At 37.0% G+C, this 18,323-nt stretch overlaps 2 protein-coding genes across 2 annotated transcripts; one reads left to right on the forward strand and one right to left on the reverse strand.

Moving 5' to 3' along the window:
- Positions 1 to 753: 753 nt before the first annotated feature.
- On the reverse strand, positions 754 to 2,235 carry LOC111798080 (photosystem I reaction center subunit IV, chloroplastic). Its single transcript, XM_023681036.2, has 3 exons — positions 1,900 to 2,235; positions 1,750 to 1,815; positions 754 to 954 (listed from the first exon to the last, which is right to left on the reverse strand). The coding sequence occupies exons 1-3, from the start codon at positions 2,158 to 2,160 to the stop codon at positions 850 to 852; spliced, it is 432 nt and encodes a 143-aa protein (XP_023536804.1). The 5' UTR covers positions 2,161 to 2,235; the 3' UTR covers positions 754 to 849.
- A 9,063-nt stretch (positions 2,236 to 11,298) lies between these two features.
- LOC111798061 (GDSL esterase/lipase At5g33370) lies at positions 11,299 to 16,466 on the forward strand. The gene is made up of 5 exons (XM_023681015.2): positions 11,299 to 11,588; positions 11,666 to 11,793; positions 12,722 to 12,964; positions 14,706 to 14,958; positions 15,989 to 16,466. Exons 1-5 carry the CDS (start codon positions 11,360 to 11,362, stop codon positions 16,219 to 16,221), a joined length of 1,086 nt encoding a protein of 361 aa, XP_023536783.1. The 5' UTR covers positions 11,299 to 11,359; the 3' UTR covers positions 16,222 to 16,466.
- The last annotated feature ends 1,857 nt before the right edge of the window (positions 16,467 to 18,323 follow it).

Here is an 18,323-nt window from a genome sequence, read left to right on the forward strand (position 1 = left end):
GTGTCAGCGAGAAGACTAAGCCCCAAAGAGGGTGGACACGAGGCAATGTGCCAGTAAGGATGTTGAGCCTAAAGGGGGGTGGATTCAGGGATTCCACATCAATTGGAGAAGGGAACGAGTGTCAGCGAGAACACTAGGCCGCAAAGGGGAGTGGATTGTGAGATCCCACATCAGTTGGGGGAGGAAAACAAAACATTGTTTATAAGGGCGTAGAAACCTCGCCGAAAAGCCCAAAGAGGTCAAAGAGATCTTTTCCCGACCCTATTTAGCTAACAAAAAAAAATATCTCCACTTCCTCTCTCATTCCTAACCCATTCAAGAGAAGCCCAGATAAATGAACATTTCTATTTAAATTTTCGTCTGCTAAAAAGTGGATCTAACGCATTATATCGATTGCTTCGTTAATGTCCTGTGATTTTCATGTATGTAAATTATATTCTTTTTTGGTTTATTACCTTTCTTAGATCGAGTGAAATATCTCTTTATTACGAGTAGATAGATTATTTCTTTTTCGAGAATTCATAACCAAGGTAAGTGACTTTACTACTAGAACACTCGAACGCCAGATTAGACAAATTCTTAGGTTTGTATAAGGTTATGGTAGTCATGTATGCTACGTGGAATACACGACTACCATGACCCCATATACCTTTGCATAATAAGTGTCCATATCGAGCTCAGAATCTAAATATCATCGAATCACGTTATCGATCCTTTTCAAATATATTAATGAAAGAGAGATTATGGGAAGAATTACTAAACACACACTCATGGAGAGAGGAGAAATAGATTGAAATGGAAGTATTATACAAACATTTAACTAAAAAATACAAAACCACATAGAAAAGCTTAAGCAACTTCTTCAATCTCATCAAGTGCATAGTTGTTTGTTGATACACTTGCATAATTTACTTTGTTAAATCTAACCACAACTGGATATCGAGTGTTCGGGTCCTGCAAAATATCATTCACACATTAATCGTTAATCAATCTATACGAACGTTCTACAACTCATTTGTCGTCGGGAAAATCTCGACCACTGAATTAATGATTAGTAAATTTAGTTAGAGGAACATGACTCTCCATAATGGTATGATATTGTCCACTTTGAGCATAGGCTCTCGTGGCTCTGCTTTGGTGCTTTGGAGTCTTAGTCATTTTTTACTAAAGAGAGGCTTGACTCCTTTTTCTTTTTGGAGTCCTTTGTTCGACCTTCGAGGATTTGCCAATCTATTGGCGACTCTCCACAATGGTATGATATTGTCCACTTTGAGCGTAAGCTCTCATGGCTTTGCTTTGGATTTCCCCAAAAGGCCTCATTCGAATGGAAAGAATATTCTTTGTTTATAAACCGATGATCATTACCTAAATTAGCTGATGTGGGACTTTCATCATCCAACAAATTTCAGTTTAAAACGTGAATTGCAAAACGAAGAAGTTTTTGAAAGATGGTTAGAAGAAACGCTAGATTTTCGAGAAATCAAGCTCAATAGCTTAGCGTTCTAAAAATTTATAAGAAAATAAGTACGATTTTCTCGAAAACTAAAAACAAAATGGTCATCAATCACCTAACAGCAACTAAACGGTCGTTATTAACATGAGCAAGAACCCATTTCAAAACAAAACATCCTTAACCACTTAACAAGACATAGATCCTCATAAACCTTAGCCACTCTAATATGAATAAACATAATGAAATTAAAAATTAAAAAAAAAATCATAAAATTAAGTAAATTGTAAGGGTCCAACCTGGTCAACTGTGACAACAGATCCAACATCCTTGTACCAGTAGGATTCTTTCCTTAAAATCTTCACCTGTTCAAATCCATGACAAAATTTGAGCTACTAGAATTACTCAAAAGATTAAAGATTCAAATCTGATCGATCGATTTCACCCACCTTGGTACCTCTCTTGGGGCCAATTGGGGCCGGCTTAGGCTTGGGCGCTTCGGCGGGGGCGTCAGCGGTGGCAGCGGCAGCAGGGGGAGGGGCAGCGGCCTCATCGGCGGCGGCCCGGACAACCAATCGACATGATCTCGAAATCGAGATGGAATTCTTGGGGAAGAAAGCCACAGAAGATGGCCTAGAAGAGGAAGAAATGGTGGGTGAAGATGGAATAATCACACCAGAAGCAATGCATGAAAGGTTAGAGGCAGCCATGGGCTCTCTTGGTTTGGTGAAGTGAATGGAAGGTTGAGTGTTAATGGCTTGAAGATGAGGTTTGAACGTTCAATATGATAAACCAATTGAATAATGATGGCCACATAATAATTCTTCATGGGATTTGGTTCTTGGGTTTTCAACCAATTGGGTTTTGCCATGTAGACACCATATCCATTTCCTAAGGATAGGGTAATCCTTCTTCTCTCTCTAGAAATTTTAATTTAATGGGGTTTTTTCAATTCATTGTGTTATGCTATGAAAAGGGTATATTTGACTTTATGAGGCTCGTGTTAAAGGAATCGAGATCGAGAAGTTGGAAGTTTAGAACGTAAAAGTTATTGGATTCATAGACTGATGTGAAAAACTGATATCAAAAGCTTAGAACTATGGGCTCGTTAGGGTTTATGTAACAGTGGATTTTTGAGTTGGAATGAAATTACTAAGTCGAGATTTTGTTTCTGATTGTAAGTTACATAAATAACGATACTGTTATACATTGTCACTATGACGTCCGAGTAAAGGAGGGTTACATGAATGAGCTTTGAGTGTAATCTTGATTGTGAGATCCCACGTTGGTTGGAAATAGGAACGAAACATTCCTTATAAGGGTGTGGAAACCTCTCCCTAGTAGGTCCGTTTTAAAACCATGAGGCTGATGGTGATACGTAACAGGTCAAAACGGACAATTTCTACTAGTGGTGTCCTGTTACATTGATAGTATGAAATTAAGGTTAAACCAAAAAACTTAAAAGAATTGATGATTACTACCTATATCAATAATGTATAGAATCTTTTTCAATGATTTAATCATAAAAACTTAAAAATTAAGTTTGCTTGACGTGTTCAGTGACTTCCTAAATTTTTTCTAAGAAGCATACGAGGGAGAACGAAGTATCGTGAAAAAACTCGTGGTAATTTATCGGCATATTCTTCACTCTCAGCAACAGTTTAAAATAAGTACGTGATTATGTCGTAGACTCGTAGGAGACATAGAGAAATAACATAATATATGTCAATTTGATCATAACTCAACTAGCTAAACGTGAATCGTACGGGTATTGTTCTTGTATAAGATTGAATTTGGGGGCCCAAATTTTACCCTCCAACAATTATGGGCTTGAAGCTTCATTTTGGTTTGAGTTCATTCTTGGGCTTCCCTTCCTATATCCACTTATTAATTGGTGTTGGGTTTTCGCCACATGAAGCCCCTTTTTAGGTTCAAAATTTCGAGATTTTATTGAGAATCTTAGAGACGGAATATAAGATGTTGAAGAAAAAACTTATTAGAATAATATTAGGAACTTAAGAAAAAAAAAATGTCGGTCAAAGTCAACTAAGGGGTAAAATAGTCATTTTGCCCAATTTTCTAAATTAGGGGTCTTGAGGTACCCTTGGTGACCATTTGTGTAGAAGAGAGAAAAAAAAAACAAACAAGAAAATGAGAAATAACTAAGAGAAAGAGGAGTTAGGGTTTGAGCGGAGCAAGAAGAAAGAAGTCTAGATCCGTTCAATCGAGCGATTGGAAGTAGAATCTGACCGAGAGTTCTACACAAAAAAACTAAGGAAGAAGAACTCTGTCCATGTTCAATATTTTGTTTTGGGAAGAAAAAGACTGGCACGTTTGAGACACGAAGATTTGGTTTGATTCATGAATATTTTTGGTACATTCCTCACTTCAGAATCTATTGGATTCATTTGGTTCATCTCTCGTATTGGTACATGAATCATCTTAATTCACGTACGAGCATTAGTATTGTAATGTCTATATAAAGATTTTTCTAGTGTTGTTACGAGATGTAAAGTGAGTGTCATTTTGTATTTTTCTCGAGGCAATTGGTTGGAATTTTGTAAGTTAGACGCTATAATGATTGGCTACCACATGTAGATGTAAGAGAATTTATTGTGAGATCCTACATCGGTTGGGGAGGAGAACGAAACACCCTTTATAAGGGTGTAGAGACCTCTCCCTAGTAGACGTGTTTTAAAAATCTCGAGGGAGAACCTGAAAGGGAAAGCCCAAAAAAGACAATATCTGCTAACGGTGGGCCTGGGCTGTAGCAAATGGTATCAGAACCAGACACATAGCAAATGGTATCAGAACCAGACACCAGCGATGTGCCAACAATGAGGTTGTTCCCCAAAAGGGGTAGACACGAGGTGGTGTGCTATTAAGGATGCTGGGCCCCAAAGGAGGTAGATTTGGTGGGGTACCACATTGATTGAAGAAAGAAACGAGTGGTGGACCTAAACCGTTACAAATGGTACCAGAGCATCTTTTAAAAATTGTCTTTTCTAGTAGTGTCTATCCATCAAACAACAAACTCAGTTAAATCCTATTAAACGTTTGTCGTCAACTTTACAACAACATCAATTTAGGTCATTACATTCAAAGCTACGAAACAGTTTCTTTCGTTCTTTTATTACGAGCCAAGTTTCTTTTACAACTAAAACTTAAAACGTCACGATTCGATACCTTCTTTGACCTACATTAACGTTTTCCGTTCTCTCGAGCTAACCAAAGAAACCCATCTCAACGCCCAAAGAATTGGTGTAATTAAAGAAGAGAAATAAATACAAAACGATGTTCAAACAAAGTTTTGGAGGCAAATAACACAATAGAATGACAATTTTTGAAGGCAAATAATATATTAGTACTGATTCAGTTGAGAGAATAAAGAGCCGGAAAAGGTAGGAGTAAAGTAAATATGAGAAATTGTGGGGCATTATTATTGGGAAATTATTTAATTTGTAGGGTCAATAGGGACGTGGATGCAATATTATTATTTTGCATTAAACTGTTGGTTGGGTTCATTCAATCAAACTTCCTTACAGCTTTTGCTATTAACATAAACACAGTTGAATGATTGGGACGTGAAGTTGTTCTTGAAGTTATTACTATACAAAAGTGCATCAAAAACTTTTCTAAATTGAAAAGTTTTCAATTTAGTCCCTGTAATTTTGAAATATATCAATTTAGTCCTTGTAGTTTCTAAAGTATCAAACTCGAGTAACTCTAACGTTTAAATCTAAAATGGTTAAATTCTAAAATTTTCATAATTTTAGGGACCAAATTGATAATCGGTAAATCATTTAGTTTTCAGTTTTTCTATCTTTAAAAATATATTTTATATTAAAGTTAATTTTGTGAGATCGTACGTCGGTTGAGGAGGAGAATTGAACATTCTTTGTAAGGGTGTTGAAATTTCTCCCTAGCAAACGCGTTTTAAAAATCTTGAGTGGAAGCTCGAAAGAGAAAGTGCAAAGAGGACAATATCTGCTAGAGGTGGGCTTGAGTCGTTACAAATTTAGTGGTTTATGATGAAAATCTATACTCGGTAACTTTTCAGTGACTCAATCATAGAAGCTCCAAAGTTAAGCGTGTTTGAATTGGAGTAGTTCTCTCTTAGGTGACGTCCTATGAATTTTTCTTAAAAAGCATGTGAGTGAGGTAAAACATATTAAAAAAAACCCGTGTTAGTATGTGGGGATTTGCTTCACTTCTTAAGAGTGGTTTAGGTCAAGTAAGTAACAAAATCACGTTGTATAAGAATGTTGGGGCCACCGGGTGCCAAATCCGAATTCCAAATCCAAATCTCGGGCATGAGATGTTACAAATGATATCATAGTGATACCTATACCAACAAGATACCTATTCTTTTTTGGTGGCTCAATGTAGCCGCCCAAGTCCACCGCTAGCAAATATTGTCCGTTTTGACTCGTTACGTATCGCCGTCAGCCTCACAGTTTTAAAACGCATCTATTAGAGAGAGATTTCCACACCCTTATAAAAAATGCTTCGTTCCCCTCTTCAACCGATGTGAGATCTCACACTCAATTATAGCAACTAAAAAATTAAGCATACTTAGCTCGGAGTAATTCTACGTTAGACATCCTTCTAAGAATTTTCTTAGAAAGCATGCAAGTGAAGACAAGACATGTTAAAAAAAACATCCTAAGAGTAACATGTGAGTGAGGACAAAACATGTTGAAAAAATTTATGTTGGTTTTTAAGGATAATCTATACTCTCAGAAGTGGTTCGAGAAAACATGCTAGTTCTTGAGGATAATTTATACTCTCAGAATGGGTAACGTGGAAAACCCGAAAACGAAACAAATAAATTAGTTTAGGGTTTTGAAAATTGCATTTTAGTAAGACAAAATTAAAAGAAAAAAGGAGCAATAAATTCATTTATGATATTCACATGGCATTAAAAATCATACTTGTTAATTTGTTCCCCTCATCTTTAATATAAACAACTAGTTGAGGCAAAGTTTGAAAGAGGTTAAAGAAAGTTGAGGAACTCACTTCATCAAATCATAAAACAATAATGTTTCTCTTTCCTTTATTTTGTTGTTGATATAATGAGTATCGAGATTCTAGGGCAAAATAAGCCGAAAGGGAACTCGAAATTACTACGAGTAACATTCGAAGAAGACGACAAGCCTAAGTTATAAAGAAAGTGATAGGCGAAACGAATAGGAAACAGCTCATTCAGGGACGAATTCATGTTGACACGAAAGGATCAAACCACATAAGAGGAAGATATGCAATTTGGGGCCAACCCTACGACCAGTCTCTCACGAGGGTACACGTCATGCATGCCCCAGACTGGGGTATTCTAGTTCAATCCCGTTTGATTCATCTTTAACCTAATTTGTAGGGGAAGCGTAAAAATATTGAAAATGGGTTCTCATAAATACATATTTTAAACCGATCGAAGGTACCTAAACCTTATTACACTCAAATTCTTGGTGATAACTTAAAAGCATCCCAGCTAGTGTGAAAAGTACCACACCCGTATATAAATTTTGTTCTTTCTTTTACAAACCATGTTCTTCCCATTTCAACGAATGTGATCGTTGTTATCGTGTGAAGGTCATGTGCTATCCCTGTCTGAATTTTGACAACAATAGTTAGTCTTGTTTATGGGGAAGAAAAAGCTTGCTCGTGAAATCTGCACATTAAATTTAAATATGAACAAAATCAAAGAAAATAGATATAGAAATATGAGCAAGATTAGATGTGGAGAAACTATTCAAAGGCACCGAACACTTGTCGATAGAGATTGTGATAAGAAATCAATTCCAGGAAAAGCTCTAATATCAAATGATAAAGAATCACTGCAAGGAAAGTAAGATTCAAATTACCTCGTTGATCAAATATCTCACGTCAAGAACACTTGTTTGAGATTCGAATACTCTAAAAGCAAGATCGATCATGTCTAACTTTAATGATTTTAAACATACAATCTAAACTATATAGAATTGTAAAGAAACTTTGTCATTGGCTAAAGGAAAAAGTAAGAACGCTTAGCCCTCCAAGGAAAAGTAAAATTTGAATGATCTCGTTGATCGAATATCTCAAGGGAAGAACACTTGATTGAGATTCGAATCACTTCACAAGTAAGGTCGATCATGTCAAGCTTAAATGATTCTAAACATGCAATCTAAACTACGTAGAATTGCAAAGAAACTTAGCTCTTAGCTAAAGAAAAACACAAACATAACATATATAACTTTATATAGCCTCAAAATAAAAGCTCTTAACGGTGATCATTAAATGTAATTCCTAACAATATCAGACAACTAATCACCCGAATATCGTAAGATAAAGACATGAAAAGAGAAAAAGAAGATTAAAAATTTGGTCCAAATTTTAATTTCATGTTTACTCTAAGGTCTTTTTCAAAATAATAATTAAAGATAAGACTATTGCTCATATTTATTCACTAAAATACTTCATTTCATTTTCTTAAATTTTATAATTGTATGCTTTTTCATGTTGCATTTCATTCATTATTTCATCTAATATAATTATGATTTTATTATAACATTGATGGCATCGAATGATCGAATGAGAATAACAGGTCAAGACCTTGCAATCCCGACGCACCTCACTCTTAAATTATTTCTAAGAGTGAGTGTTGACCTCATAAACCTTCATCGGTCTTTCAAGCATATTTTGTCCTTACATATTTTCTAGACAAATTTTAAGGAGGTCACCTAAAGTCAAGTACGCTTAACTTTCGAGTTCATATGATTAAGCCACTGAACAGGAAGATAGCTTTAAATTTTTTTTAGCTTTTCTTAACAATGCTTGCATATCTTCGGTCGTTCAACCTGCAATGCAATCACGTGTGCAACTTTGCATTGAACGAACGTTTCCTCCAACAATTTCTCCTCCTCACTCTCAATTGCTTGAGGAGCTAACGATTGCAACAATGACTACTCCTTCATGACAACCTACACAAATCAACGATGACTACTCATCGGATCGCGCTCATTTGAATGTGGTCTGGTTCATTTATGTATCTCTTTGCTTGGGTGTCACATGCCCATCAACTTCCGCCTTGATCATCAAAGAATGTCAATTTTTGAGAAATTTACAGATAGAACTAGAAATTTCCTCTCTTAGAGGACCGTTTTTTCTCCTCTAAATTTCTACTAAATAAGTATTACGCTATACCCATAAACTTTGTAGTTTGTCAAAAAAAATACCCTTAAACGTATAGAAAAGTCTAAAAAATACCCTCAAACTTAAGCTCGTGTTTTATTATTCGCTCACGAATAAGGGTCTGACTTGAAAAATGTTAAAAGATTAGGGACTAAATAGAAAAAATATACTCCAAACACGAACAACATTACTAAATTAATCGAGCATAAAAAGTTTATAGGTAGGAATGGTTGAAATGGGGCGTCCCATAATAATAGAGCTCCCCTAAACCCTAGCTACCAAATTCAATGCAATCACATGTCACTTAACACTTTTTTTTCTCCATCTCTTTCAAGCTGTAATTGCTGGCTTTCATCAATGGACAATCTTATCTCCTTTGCCTTTCATCTCTAAAAAGGACCAAGAAAAAAGAAGAAGAAATTTGGTAGTTAACAATGAATTTATGATATAATCTAAAAAATGAAGAAATTATTGGATCCATAAGAGAAAATCTTTATTATGGCACAATAATTTTCTTTTAAACTTTCATTTTTAGGGAATTATTTGCAAAGAGTAGTTGCTCGATTTTCTTTTTCGAGTAATTTGACTCGTGTAGTCGACTGTAAGGATCCTCTATACGAGAATCCCACATTGGTTAGGGAGGAGAACGAAACACCCTTTATAAGGGTGTGGAAATTTTTCATTAGTAGACGCGTTTTAAAATCTTGAGGGGAAGCCCGAAAGGGAAAGCTCAAAGAGGACAATATCTGCCAGCGTAGACTTGGGTCGAAGAGGAGGTTGTTCCCCGAAGGGGTAGACACGAGACGGTGTGTCAGTAAGGACGCTGGACTCCGAAGGGGGGGGGGGGGATTTGGTGGGGTCCCACATCGATTGGAGAAAGGAATAAGTGCTAGCGAGGATGTTGGGCCCCGAAGGAGGGTGGATTGTGAGAATTCCACATTAGTTGGGGACCCTTTATACGGGTGTGTTTTAGCTGACGCGTTTTAAAAGCCTTGAGAGAAAGTCCAAAAGGGAAGTATCATATAATCCGATAGCGTGACGAGATACATATATATGGTTTATGTAAAATATTTCTCTCTATTTACTTTTGTATTTAAGAGCCTTCTTAAGTTGGTAGGGTAATAAAATACATATGAATAATTAATTCTCTTACCAACTAATTTTATTTTAAAATTTTAATCTCTTTGAAAAACATATATTTATTTTAAATATTTCTAAAATTATATATGAGTAATGGAAACAAAAAGTTTTTTTTTTTTTTTTTTACCTCATTTCATATAATATACAATTTTATTTTAATTTATTAAAGACAAACTAAAAACATGTTTGTTATGTTTTGTGTTCTTTACTTCCTAAAATGGAAAGTCATTATTTGTTTAATGAAACATTTTGGGAAATAATTTAATGAAAAAATACATGAATTGGAAAGAAGATAAAATTAGAATTTTAAAGAAAAAATCTAAAAGAAATTGAGAATGGATTTGATAAAATGAGAGATACATGAATGAAATGAGATTACTTCTGAATGAGAGTGATTTTGAGGGTATAATAGTTAAAGAAATGTTTATAAAAATTGATAATTACTATTTATATGAACAAGATGTACTTTCGTTCTCGATTGTTCAATTAGTAGACCCCAAGGTTAAATAAGCTTAGCTTTGAGTAATCGTGAAATATGTGAGTGAAGACAAATTATACTGAAAAAACTCGTGTTGGTCTTTAGGAATATGCTTCTGTGAGATCCCACATCAGTTGAAGAGGGGACGAAGCATTCTTTGTAAGGGTATGGAAATCTCTCCCTCATAGATGCGTTTTAAAAACCTTGAGGGAGAGTTTGAAAGAGAAAACCCAAAGAGAACAATATCTGCTAGCGGTGGAATTCGACCGTTGCAAATGGTATCGGAGCTAGACACCGGGCGATTTGCCAGCAAGGAGGCTGAGCCCAGAAGGAGGTGGACACGAGGCGATGTACCAACAAAGATGCTGGACCCCTAAGGGGGGTGGATTGTGAGATCCCGCACTAATTGGAGAGAGGAGTGAGTGCCAGCAAGGTCACTGGGTCCCTTCGTCCCAAAGGGGGTGGACACGAGTCGGTGTACCAACAAGGGCGCTGGACCCTGAAAGGGGGTGGATTGTGAGATCCGGACTAATTGGAGAGAGGAGCGAGTGCCAGCGAGGACACTGGGCGCCGAAGGGGTGAATTGTGAGATCCCACATCGATTAGAGAGGGGGAACAAGTGTTAACGAGGATGTTGAGGTTCGAAGGAGGTGGATTGTGAGATCCCACATCAGTTAGAGAGGGGAACGAAACATTTTTTTTTACAAGGGTGTGGGTGCCCCTGTTTTTTCAGGGTAAGAAGGGGAAACCTCTCCCTAACAGACACGTTTTAAAAACTTCGAGAGAAAACCCTAAAAGAAAAGTCCAAAGAGGACAATACGTACTATCGGTGGACTTAGGTGTTACAGCTTTATTCTCAGAACTATTTCGAGACAAGTAGGTAACATGACCATGTCGAAAATTTAGAATAATACGTAAAAAGCTTCACGTGCAATGCAATATTACTCGGGTGGTCCGAATCCAACCTCCACCCATTCTATGGCAGCTTAGAAACAGACCATTAATATTACAGCAAAGCAAGATATTGAATGTATTACCAAATCCCTATAAATAAAGAGCCATTCCCACTATTCCACAAAGCACATTGCAAGCTTCATTTTTTAAGCTCTTTCTTTGATTCCCCAATGGAGAGTCCTTCAACTTTAGGTCTCATTTTGTTGCTTATTGGTAGCTTGGTTTGTCAAGCACAAGCTAGAGCTTTTTTCGTGTTCGGTGACTCTTTGGTCGACAACGGAAACAATGACTACTTGCTCACCACGGCACGAGCCGATAACTACCCGTATGGTATCGACTACCCGACTCGTCGACCCACCGGACGTTTCTCCAATGGCTACAACATACCTGATCTCATCAGTTAGTTGTTTTTCCTTTGCTGTTTTTTTTGGAATGAAGTCAAAATGAATGGTTATTTAATGTGTTTGTGTTTATAGGTCAAGCCATTGGGTCTCAATCTACTTTGCCTTATTTGAGCCCTCAACTTAGGGGTCAAAACCTTCTGGTTGGTGCCAATTTTGCTTCTGCTGGCATTGGAATCCTCAATGACACTGGAATTCAGTTTGTAAGTTCAATATTTTGAGCCTAAACTTTATTGATTTTAACGATTTGTGTCACGATTAGCCTAACAACAAAGACGTTTTTGACCAATAATTCAACCTACATTCAAAATAGTCTGTAAAGGACCACTAGATTTCAACGATTGATTTCTGTAACACTTCAAAATCTACTGTTAGCAGATATTTTCCTCTTTGGATTTTCCGTTTCAAGTTTCTCTTCGAGGTTTTTAAAACGTGTCTGTTAGGGAGAGTCACTACTAATAGATATTGTCTTTTTGGGTTTTCCCTTTCGAGTTTCCTTTCAAGGTTTTTTGAACGAGTTTGTTAGGAGAGTCTCATTGCTAACAAATATTGTCTTTTTTGGGTTTTTCCTTTCGAGTTTCCCTTACACGTTTTTAAAACGTGCCTGTTAGGGAGAGACATTGCTAACAGATATTGTCTACAACGTGTTTGTTAGAGAGAGTCTTCCACGCCCTTATAAAGAATGCTTCGTTCTCCTCCTCAACCGTTGTGGAACTTCACAATCCACCCCTCTTCGGAGTCCAGGGTTCTCTCTGGCACTCGTTCCCTTCTCCAATAGATGTGGAACCCCTCAATCCACCCCCTTCGGGGATTAGCCTCGTCGCTAACATATGGCCTAGTCTCGCTTTGATATCATTTGTAACCGCACAAGTCCACCACTAGCACATATTGTCCTCTTTATCCTTTCTATCAAAAATTTTAAAATGTGTCTTTTAGGAAGATATTTACAAATCTTTATAAAGAAATGTGTCTCACAATTTTTAGCCTAAACTTCATTGATTTCAACAATTAGTGTCACGATTAGCCTAACACCAAACACGTTTCGAGAGATATAACAAAGCAACCAACATTCAAAACGGTCGATAACCGACCCAAAGAACCTCGAGATTGATGTCGTGTTTGTTTGTGCAGTTGAACATAATAAGAATCACGCAACAATTGGAGTATTTCAGGCAATACCAGGCAAGAGTGAGCGCACTAATAGGAGAAGAGGAAGCAAGGAGGCTTGTTAATGGCGCATTGATTCTCATAACATTGGGAGGCAATGACTTTGTAAACAACTATTATTTGGTGCCAATGTCAGCTCGTTCACGCCAGTTTGCTCTTCCTGATTATGTTGTCTATATCATCTCTGAGTATCGCAAAATCTTAGCGGTAAAACCTCTAACTTCTCTCTCTTATTTATGAATTTTAACTAATAAAGTTTCAAACTTTACATAAAATAATGAAATTTTAACCAAAAAAATTAATGGGTAAGTTTGGTGATAGCATTAATACTCCAAGTTATGAAGAACAGATGCAAATTGTACGACTTGCTTGGTTGGTGTCTCGAATTAATACTCCAAGTTGTTTTTATGGCTTTTCCATTAATGTCTTTACCTGATTTGTGGACATCAAATTATGGACAACCCTCAACTCATAAATGCTTTTAAAGTTTTGTCAAGAAAAGAACCAATGGTTTGGTTGAACGATTTTTGTCGGGTGGAGATTTGAAACATTGTGAGATCCCACGTCAGGTCGAGAGAAAAATGGAACATTCTTTATAAAGGTGTGGAAACGAGGACCCTGAGCCTTTGAGGGGGTGGATTGTGAGATGTCATATTGGTTGGAGAGGGGAACAAAACATTTCTTATAAGGGTGTGGAAACGAGAACCCTAAGCTCTCAAGGGGTGGTTTGTGAGATCTCACATCGGTTGGAGAGGGGAACAAAACATTTCTTATAACGATGTGGAAACGAGAACCCTGAACCCCCAAGGGTGTGGATTGTGAGATCTCGCATCGGTTGGAGAGGAGAACGAAATATTTCTTATAAGGGTGTGGAAACGAGAACCCTGAGCCTCAAAAGGGTGGATTGCGAGATCATACATCGGTTGGAGAGGGGAATGAAACATTCCTTATAAGGACGTGGAAACGAGAACCCTGAGCACCCAAGGGTGTGGATTGTGAGATCTCACATTAGTTGAAGAGAGGAACAAAATATTTCTTATAATGGTGTGGAAACCTTTCCTTACTAAACGTTTTTAAAACCGTGAGACTAATAGGGATACGTAATGGCCCAAACAGACTATCTGTTAGCGGTGAGGTTGGGCTGTTACGCTATCTTTGATCTTTTGGTCAATGTATATGGTTGTTTATGTTGACTAAATTTTTTCGTTCTTTGAAGTTTTTTTTTTTTTTCTCTTCTCTCGACTTTTCTACCCATATGAGAATAATCAGTGTTGATAGGTTTTTTAACGTTGAAAATTCAAATTTTCGCTCGTATTAAAAATAAATTGAACTTTTTTTTCGACCACGTAGGATGCGAGATTGAAACTTTAAGACAGATATACAATGTCTTAGCCAGTTGTCCTAGGGTTAATTATATAGTTGACTAGTCTTTGTTGCTAACATGATACATTCTTTATGTCATTTATGTTACAAGCTAGTAGTCTAGCTAGACACAAAAGTAGAATGAATAATTCTATTTCTTAAATTTAGATGCTCAAATATGAAATTTGAAAACTTTAGATTAAAATAGAATGTTTTAATGTTTAAAGACTAACGGGTTTAGATCGTTAAACTGTTATAGTCGTGTTTAATAGATCTTGACTTGAAAAAGCGCATAATGGGTCTCTATGTTGTATCTAATCGTGTCTAATCGTTTTCTAATCCATAAAAAGTATCTGAGAGTTAAAAATCTATTGTACACTCTTTAAAATTCAAGAACATAGGTCATTAAAACTCATATTGCATTCTACATCCCGACCTCAACAGTGAGATTCTACATTGGTTGGAGAGGGGAACGAAACATTCTATAAGGGTGTGGAAACCTCTCCCTAACAGACAAGTTTTAAAAACTCGAGCAGTGAGCTTGAGCTGTTACATCAACCCTAATCTATTTTAAATGAGTATGCAGAGGCTATACGAGTTGGGAGCCCGACGGGTGTTGGTGACGGGAACCGGGCCCCTAGGGTGTGTGCCGGCGGAGTTGGCTATGAGGAGCAGAAATGGTGAGTGCTCAGTGGAGCTGCAACGAGCAGCAGGCCTGTTCAATCCACAGCTGGTTCAAATTATCAACTCACTCAACGCTGAAATTGGGTCAGAGGTCTTTATTGCTGTCAATACTCAAATGATGCACATGGATTTTGTCTCCAACCCTCAAGCCTATGGTATACCAACTCTCTCCCTCTCTTGTTCTTCGTTTCACTTTCGTTTCGGTTTATGAACTTAGCGTGTGTTTATAACCTAGCCCTTGAGTCGATTATATTGCTATCTAAACGACATGTTTTGATCTTTAAACGTTGAATTGATAGAATTAGGTTCTAAATTCGAGATATTATATAGAATAACCGTCAATAAATCGAACCCTATTGGTGAGTTGAGCTTATTGTTGTGTTTCGTATAGAATCTATGTCCTAGATGCATAAAAAAAACATGATTTTCGTTGAGCGTATATAATAAAGTAGAGTGAAAGGGTCCGCCTCGAAATCAAAGGTACTAAGAGCTGAGTCCTCTAAACCGCAAGAGATAGTTGCCCATCATAAGGTTCACCAACTTCACTTGCCTCAATGGGAGGCTCGCTCCAAGGTTCAGATCACTTATTAGCGGATATTGTCCCATTTGAGTTTTCCCTTTTGGGCTTCCCCTCAAAATATCTTTCCCTTTCGTGTTTCCCCTCAAAGTTTTTAAAACGTGTATGCTAGGGAGAGGTTTCCACACTCTTATAAAGGATGTTCGTTCTCCTCTTCAACCGATGTAGAATCTCACAATCCACTCCCCTTCAGGGTCCAGAGTCCTTGTTGGCACTCGTTCCCTTCTCCAATCGACGTGGGACACCAAAATCCACCCCCTTTCGGGATCCAGTGTTCTTGCTGGCACACAGCCTCGTGTCCACCTCTTTCGGGGCTCAGACTTCTTGCTGGCACATCGTCCAATGTCTAGCTCTAATACCATTTGTAACGGTCCAAGCACTACCGCTAGCAAATATTGTTCTCTTTGGGCTTTCCCTTTCGGGTTTCCCCTCAAGGTTTTTAAAAAGCGTATACCAGGAAAAGGTTTCCACACTCTTATAAAGGGTGTTTCGTTCTCTTCCCCAATCGATGTAAGCTAAATTTGAGCTAAAAAATCATTCACGGGTCAAACTTGCAAGGCGAGACGAGAATATCATTTTCGTAACCCGTAATTTGTTTTCGATGATAGGGTTTGTAACTTCAAAGGTGGCTTGCTGTGGGCAAGGGCCATACAATGGGATAGGACTATGCACTCCAGCCTCCAACTTGTGCCCTAACAGAGACCTCTATGCATTTTGGGATCCATTCCATCCATCAGAGAGAGCCAATAGACTCATTGTGCAGCAAATCCTGACAGGCACTCAGGAGTATATGCACCCAATGAACCTCAGCACCATTTTGGCTATGGACTCAAGGACCTGATGCCTCCAGTTACCCTCCTGTTTGGATGTTGCCACATGCCTGTTCTTATCCAAAATTATATATACCTTTATTGGAGTGGAGCTGTCCATGATTTGATTTATCATATTGGCTATTTTTTTTTTTCTAAGTGTTGAGCTGAAATTTTCATTTTGTTCTTGGTGTTGATGTGATGTGGGTGAGCCTAGTTAGTTGATTGTTTAGTGGGAAAGATTATTATTATTGATTTATGACATTTTCTTCGTTAATTATCGAAGTTAGCTATGGTTCGAGATTAGAATTTGAAAGCTGAATTCAATATGACGAACAAATTACTATGTCTAAGATTGTGTTCAAAGCACCTGAATCTTTCATTTCAAACTCGTTACTCAATTGCTTCTTGAGTTCATAGATTTTAGGAGAATCGTATCATCTACGTACCTTACAGAATTCCAATGAACGTAAGCATTATGAGTTCTTAAGAAACTTCGGTTTAAAATAAAGGTATCGGACTGAACCATATCCTCCTTTAGTCTTTAGTCTGATTCGAACTCTACAAATTCTTTTGTTTTGGCTTGTTGAATGTTTGATGGAACTTTGTTACAACTTGAGCCATGCACAATGAGATCCCTCTTGATCTTTGTCGAATATGCATGAACCTACGCAAGCAAGTAAAAAGAAGGGAGGAGAGAGCCTTTTGATAACTCGACCTCACCTGAACTATAGGACTTGGGTTGAATCGAGTAGATTTGGTTCGGGTTTTAGGTTCATTGGACAAAATTTAAGTCGGATAAAATATCTTAAAACATCGATAGCAGGATTTAAACCTACGCAAGCAAAGCTTAACAAATTTCGAGTCTGTCTCCTTAACCACTCGAACATATCGACACTTATAAAATGATGACATGATTTGATTAAACGATATACGACAAAGAAATTCAAATGTCTAACCTCTTGGTTGAAAATATGCCCATCTTAACTAATTAAGTTATGTTGGGCCTTAAAATTTTAATATTAATATTTTTTTTTAGCCGTTTCTAATAAGAATCTAGATAGTAAATCAACTCGTTGATAGCACGGTCAAAACCAACCGATTTCAAGTCTGTCCCCTTAACCATTCAGTCCTATCGACATTGATATTTGTTAATTTTAGATAAAGGTTAGATTGAGTCCCAAAAATGTCACAACTCGACCCAACCTATGAACACCACAATAAAATACCATCGCCTAAAATGAATACATTAAAATGCTAATCTTACTAGAAGAAGATAGTGCCGAAAGCGTTAAGACCTAAAAATTCATAACGTTGATCAATGATTGCACCTTAACAAATTGCATTAAAGCACGGGAAATATTAACTAATGAAAGTCATAGGAAAAGTATTTAATGATAATATCTTAAAATTTAAATACTTTTCCACGGCTAGGTACATATGTTTAGACTAAACATTCAAAACAGGATAATAAGGTCAACGGTAACATTCAAGTAAATGAGAAATATATAAATGAAGTGAAATCAGACCGTGATCGTGAAGGTATGAAATTATGGTCAACAAAGGTTTAAGAAAATTCAAATTTCTTACATCGGGCGAAGACAAAGCATCTTTTTACAGCCCAAGTCCACCGTTAGCAAATATTGTCTTCTTTGGGCTTTCTCTCTCGAGTTTCCTCTCAAGGCTTTCTTCTGTAAGGAATGTTTCGTTCTTCTCTCCAACCGATATAGGATCTCACATAAGTAGTTCAAGACAAATATGTATCCCGATCATGTTGAACGTCGAAACTATCGAAAGTCAAATTCGAATTCTAAATCTCGATATGAATCCCGAACATGTAAGATTGTAGTATAGAAACGAGAATTAAAATAATAAAAGAAAATGAAAATTGAAGACGCGGGTTACATGGTGCATTACAAGCTGGTTGAAGAAGTTTCCATGCAAATCCCTCAGTTTCCACTTCCAGCTGCGTCTCACCACAACGGTCGGTGTCTTTCTTTCTTCCACTATTACCCTTTTCAAAATTTTTAAAATATATATATATATATATATATATATATATATATATATATATATATATATATCAACCGTCACAATTACGATTTTTAGACAGCGGATAGGCACTCACTCTCAG

Source organism: Cucurbita pepo, chromosome 7 (genome assembly GCF_057944985.1).
Source record: "Cucurbita pepo subsp. pepo isolate OVF chromosome 7, ASM5794498v1, whole genome shotgun sequence".
In the NCBI taxonomy this organism is placed as follows: domain Eukaryota; kingdom Viridiplantae; phylum Streptophyta; class Magnoliopsida; order Cucurbitales; family Cucurbitaceae; genus Cucurbita; species Cucurbita pepo.

What these genes read in the sequence shown, in the direction of transcription:
- LOC111798080 (XM_023681036.2), bottom strand. Translation starts at nt 2,160, where the DNA reads ATGGCTGCCTCTAACCTTTCATGCATTGCTTCTGGTGTGATTATTCCA. An exon ending in GCCCCAAGAGAGGTACCAAG is followed by an intron (nt 1,816 to 1,899) that starts GTGGGTGAAATC and finishes GGATTTGAACAG; the next exon opens with GTGAAGATTTTAAGGAAAGA. An exon ending in CTGTTGTCACAGTTGACCAG is followed by an intron (nt 955 to 1,749) that starts GTTGGACCCTTA and finishes GATATTTTGCAG; the next exon opens with GACCCGAACACTCGATATCC.
- LOC111798061 (XM_023681015.2), top strand. Translation starts at nt 11,360, where the DNA reads ATGGAGAGTCCTTCAACTTTAGGTCTCATTTTGTTGCTTATTGGTAGC. An exon ending in CAACATACCTGATCTCATCA is followed by an intron (nt 11,589 to 11,665) that starts GTTAGTTGTTTT and finishes TTGTGTTTATAG; the next exon opens with GTCAAGCCATTGGGTCTCAA. An exon ending in AGTATCGCAAAATCTTAGCG is followed by an intron (nt 12,965 to 14,705) that starts GTAAAACCTCTA and finishes ATGAGTATGCAG; the next exon opens with AGGCTATACGAGTTGGGAGC.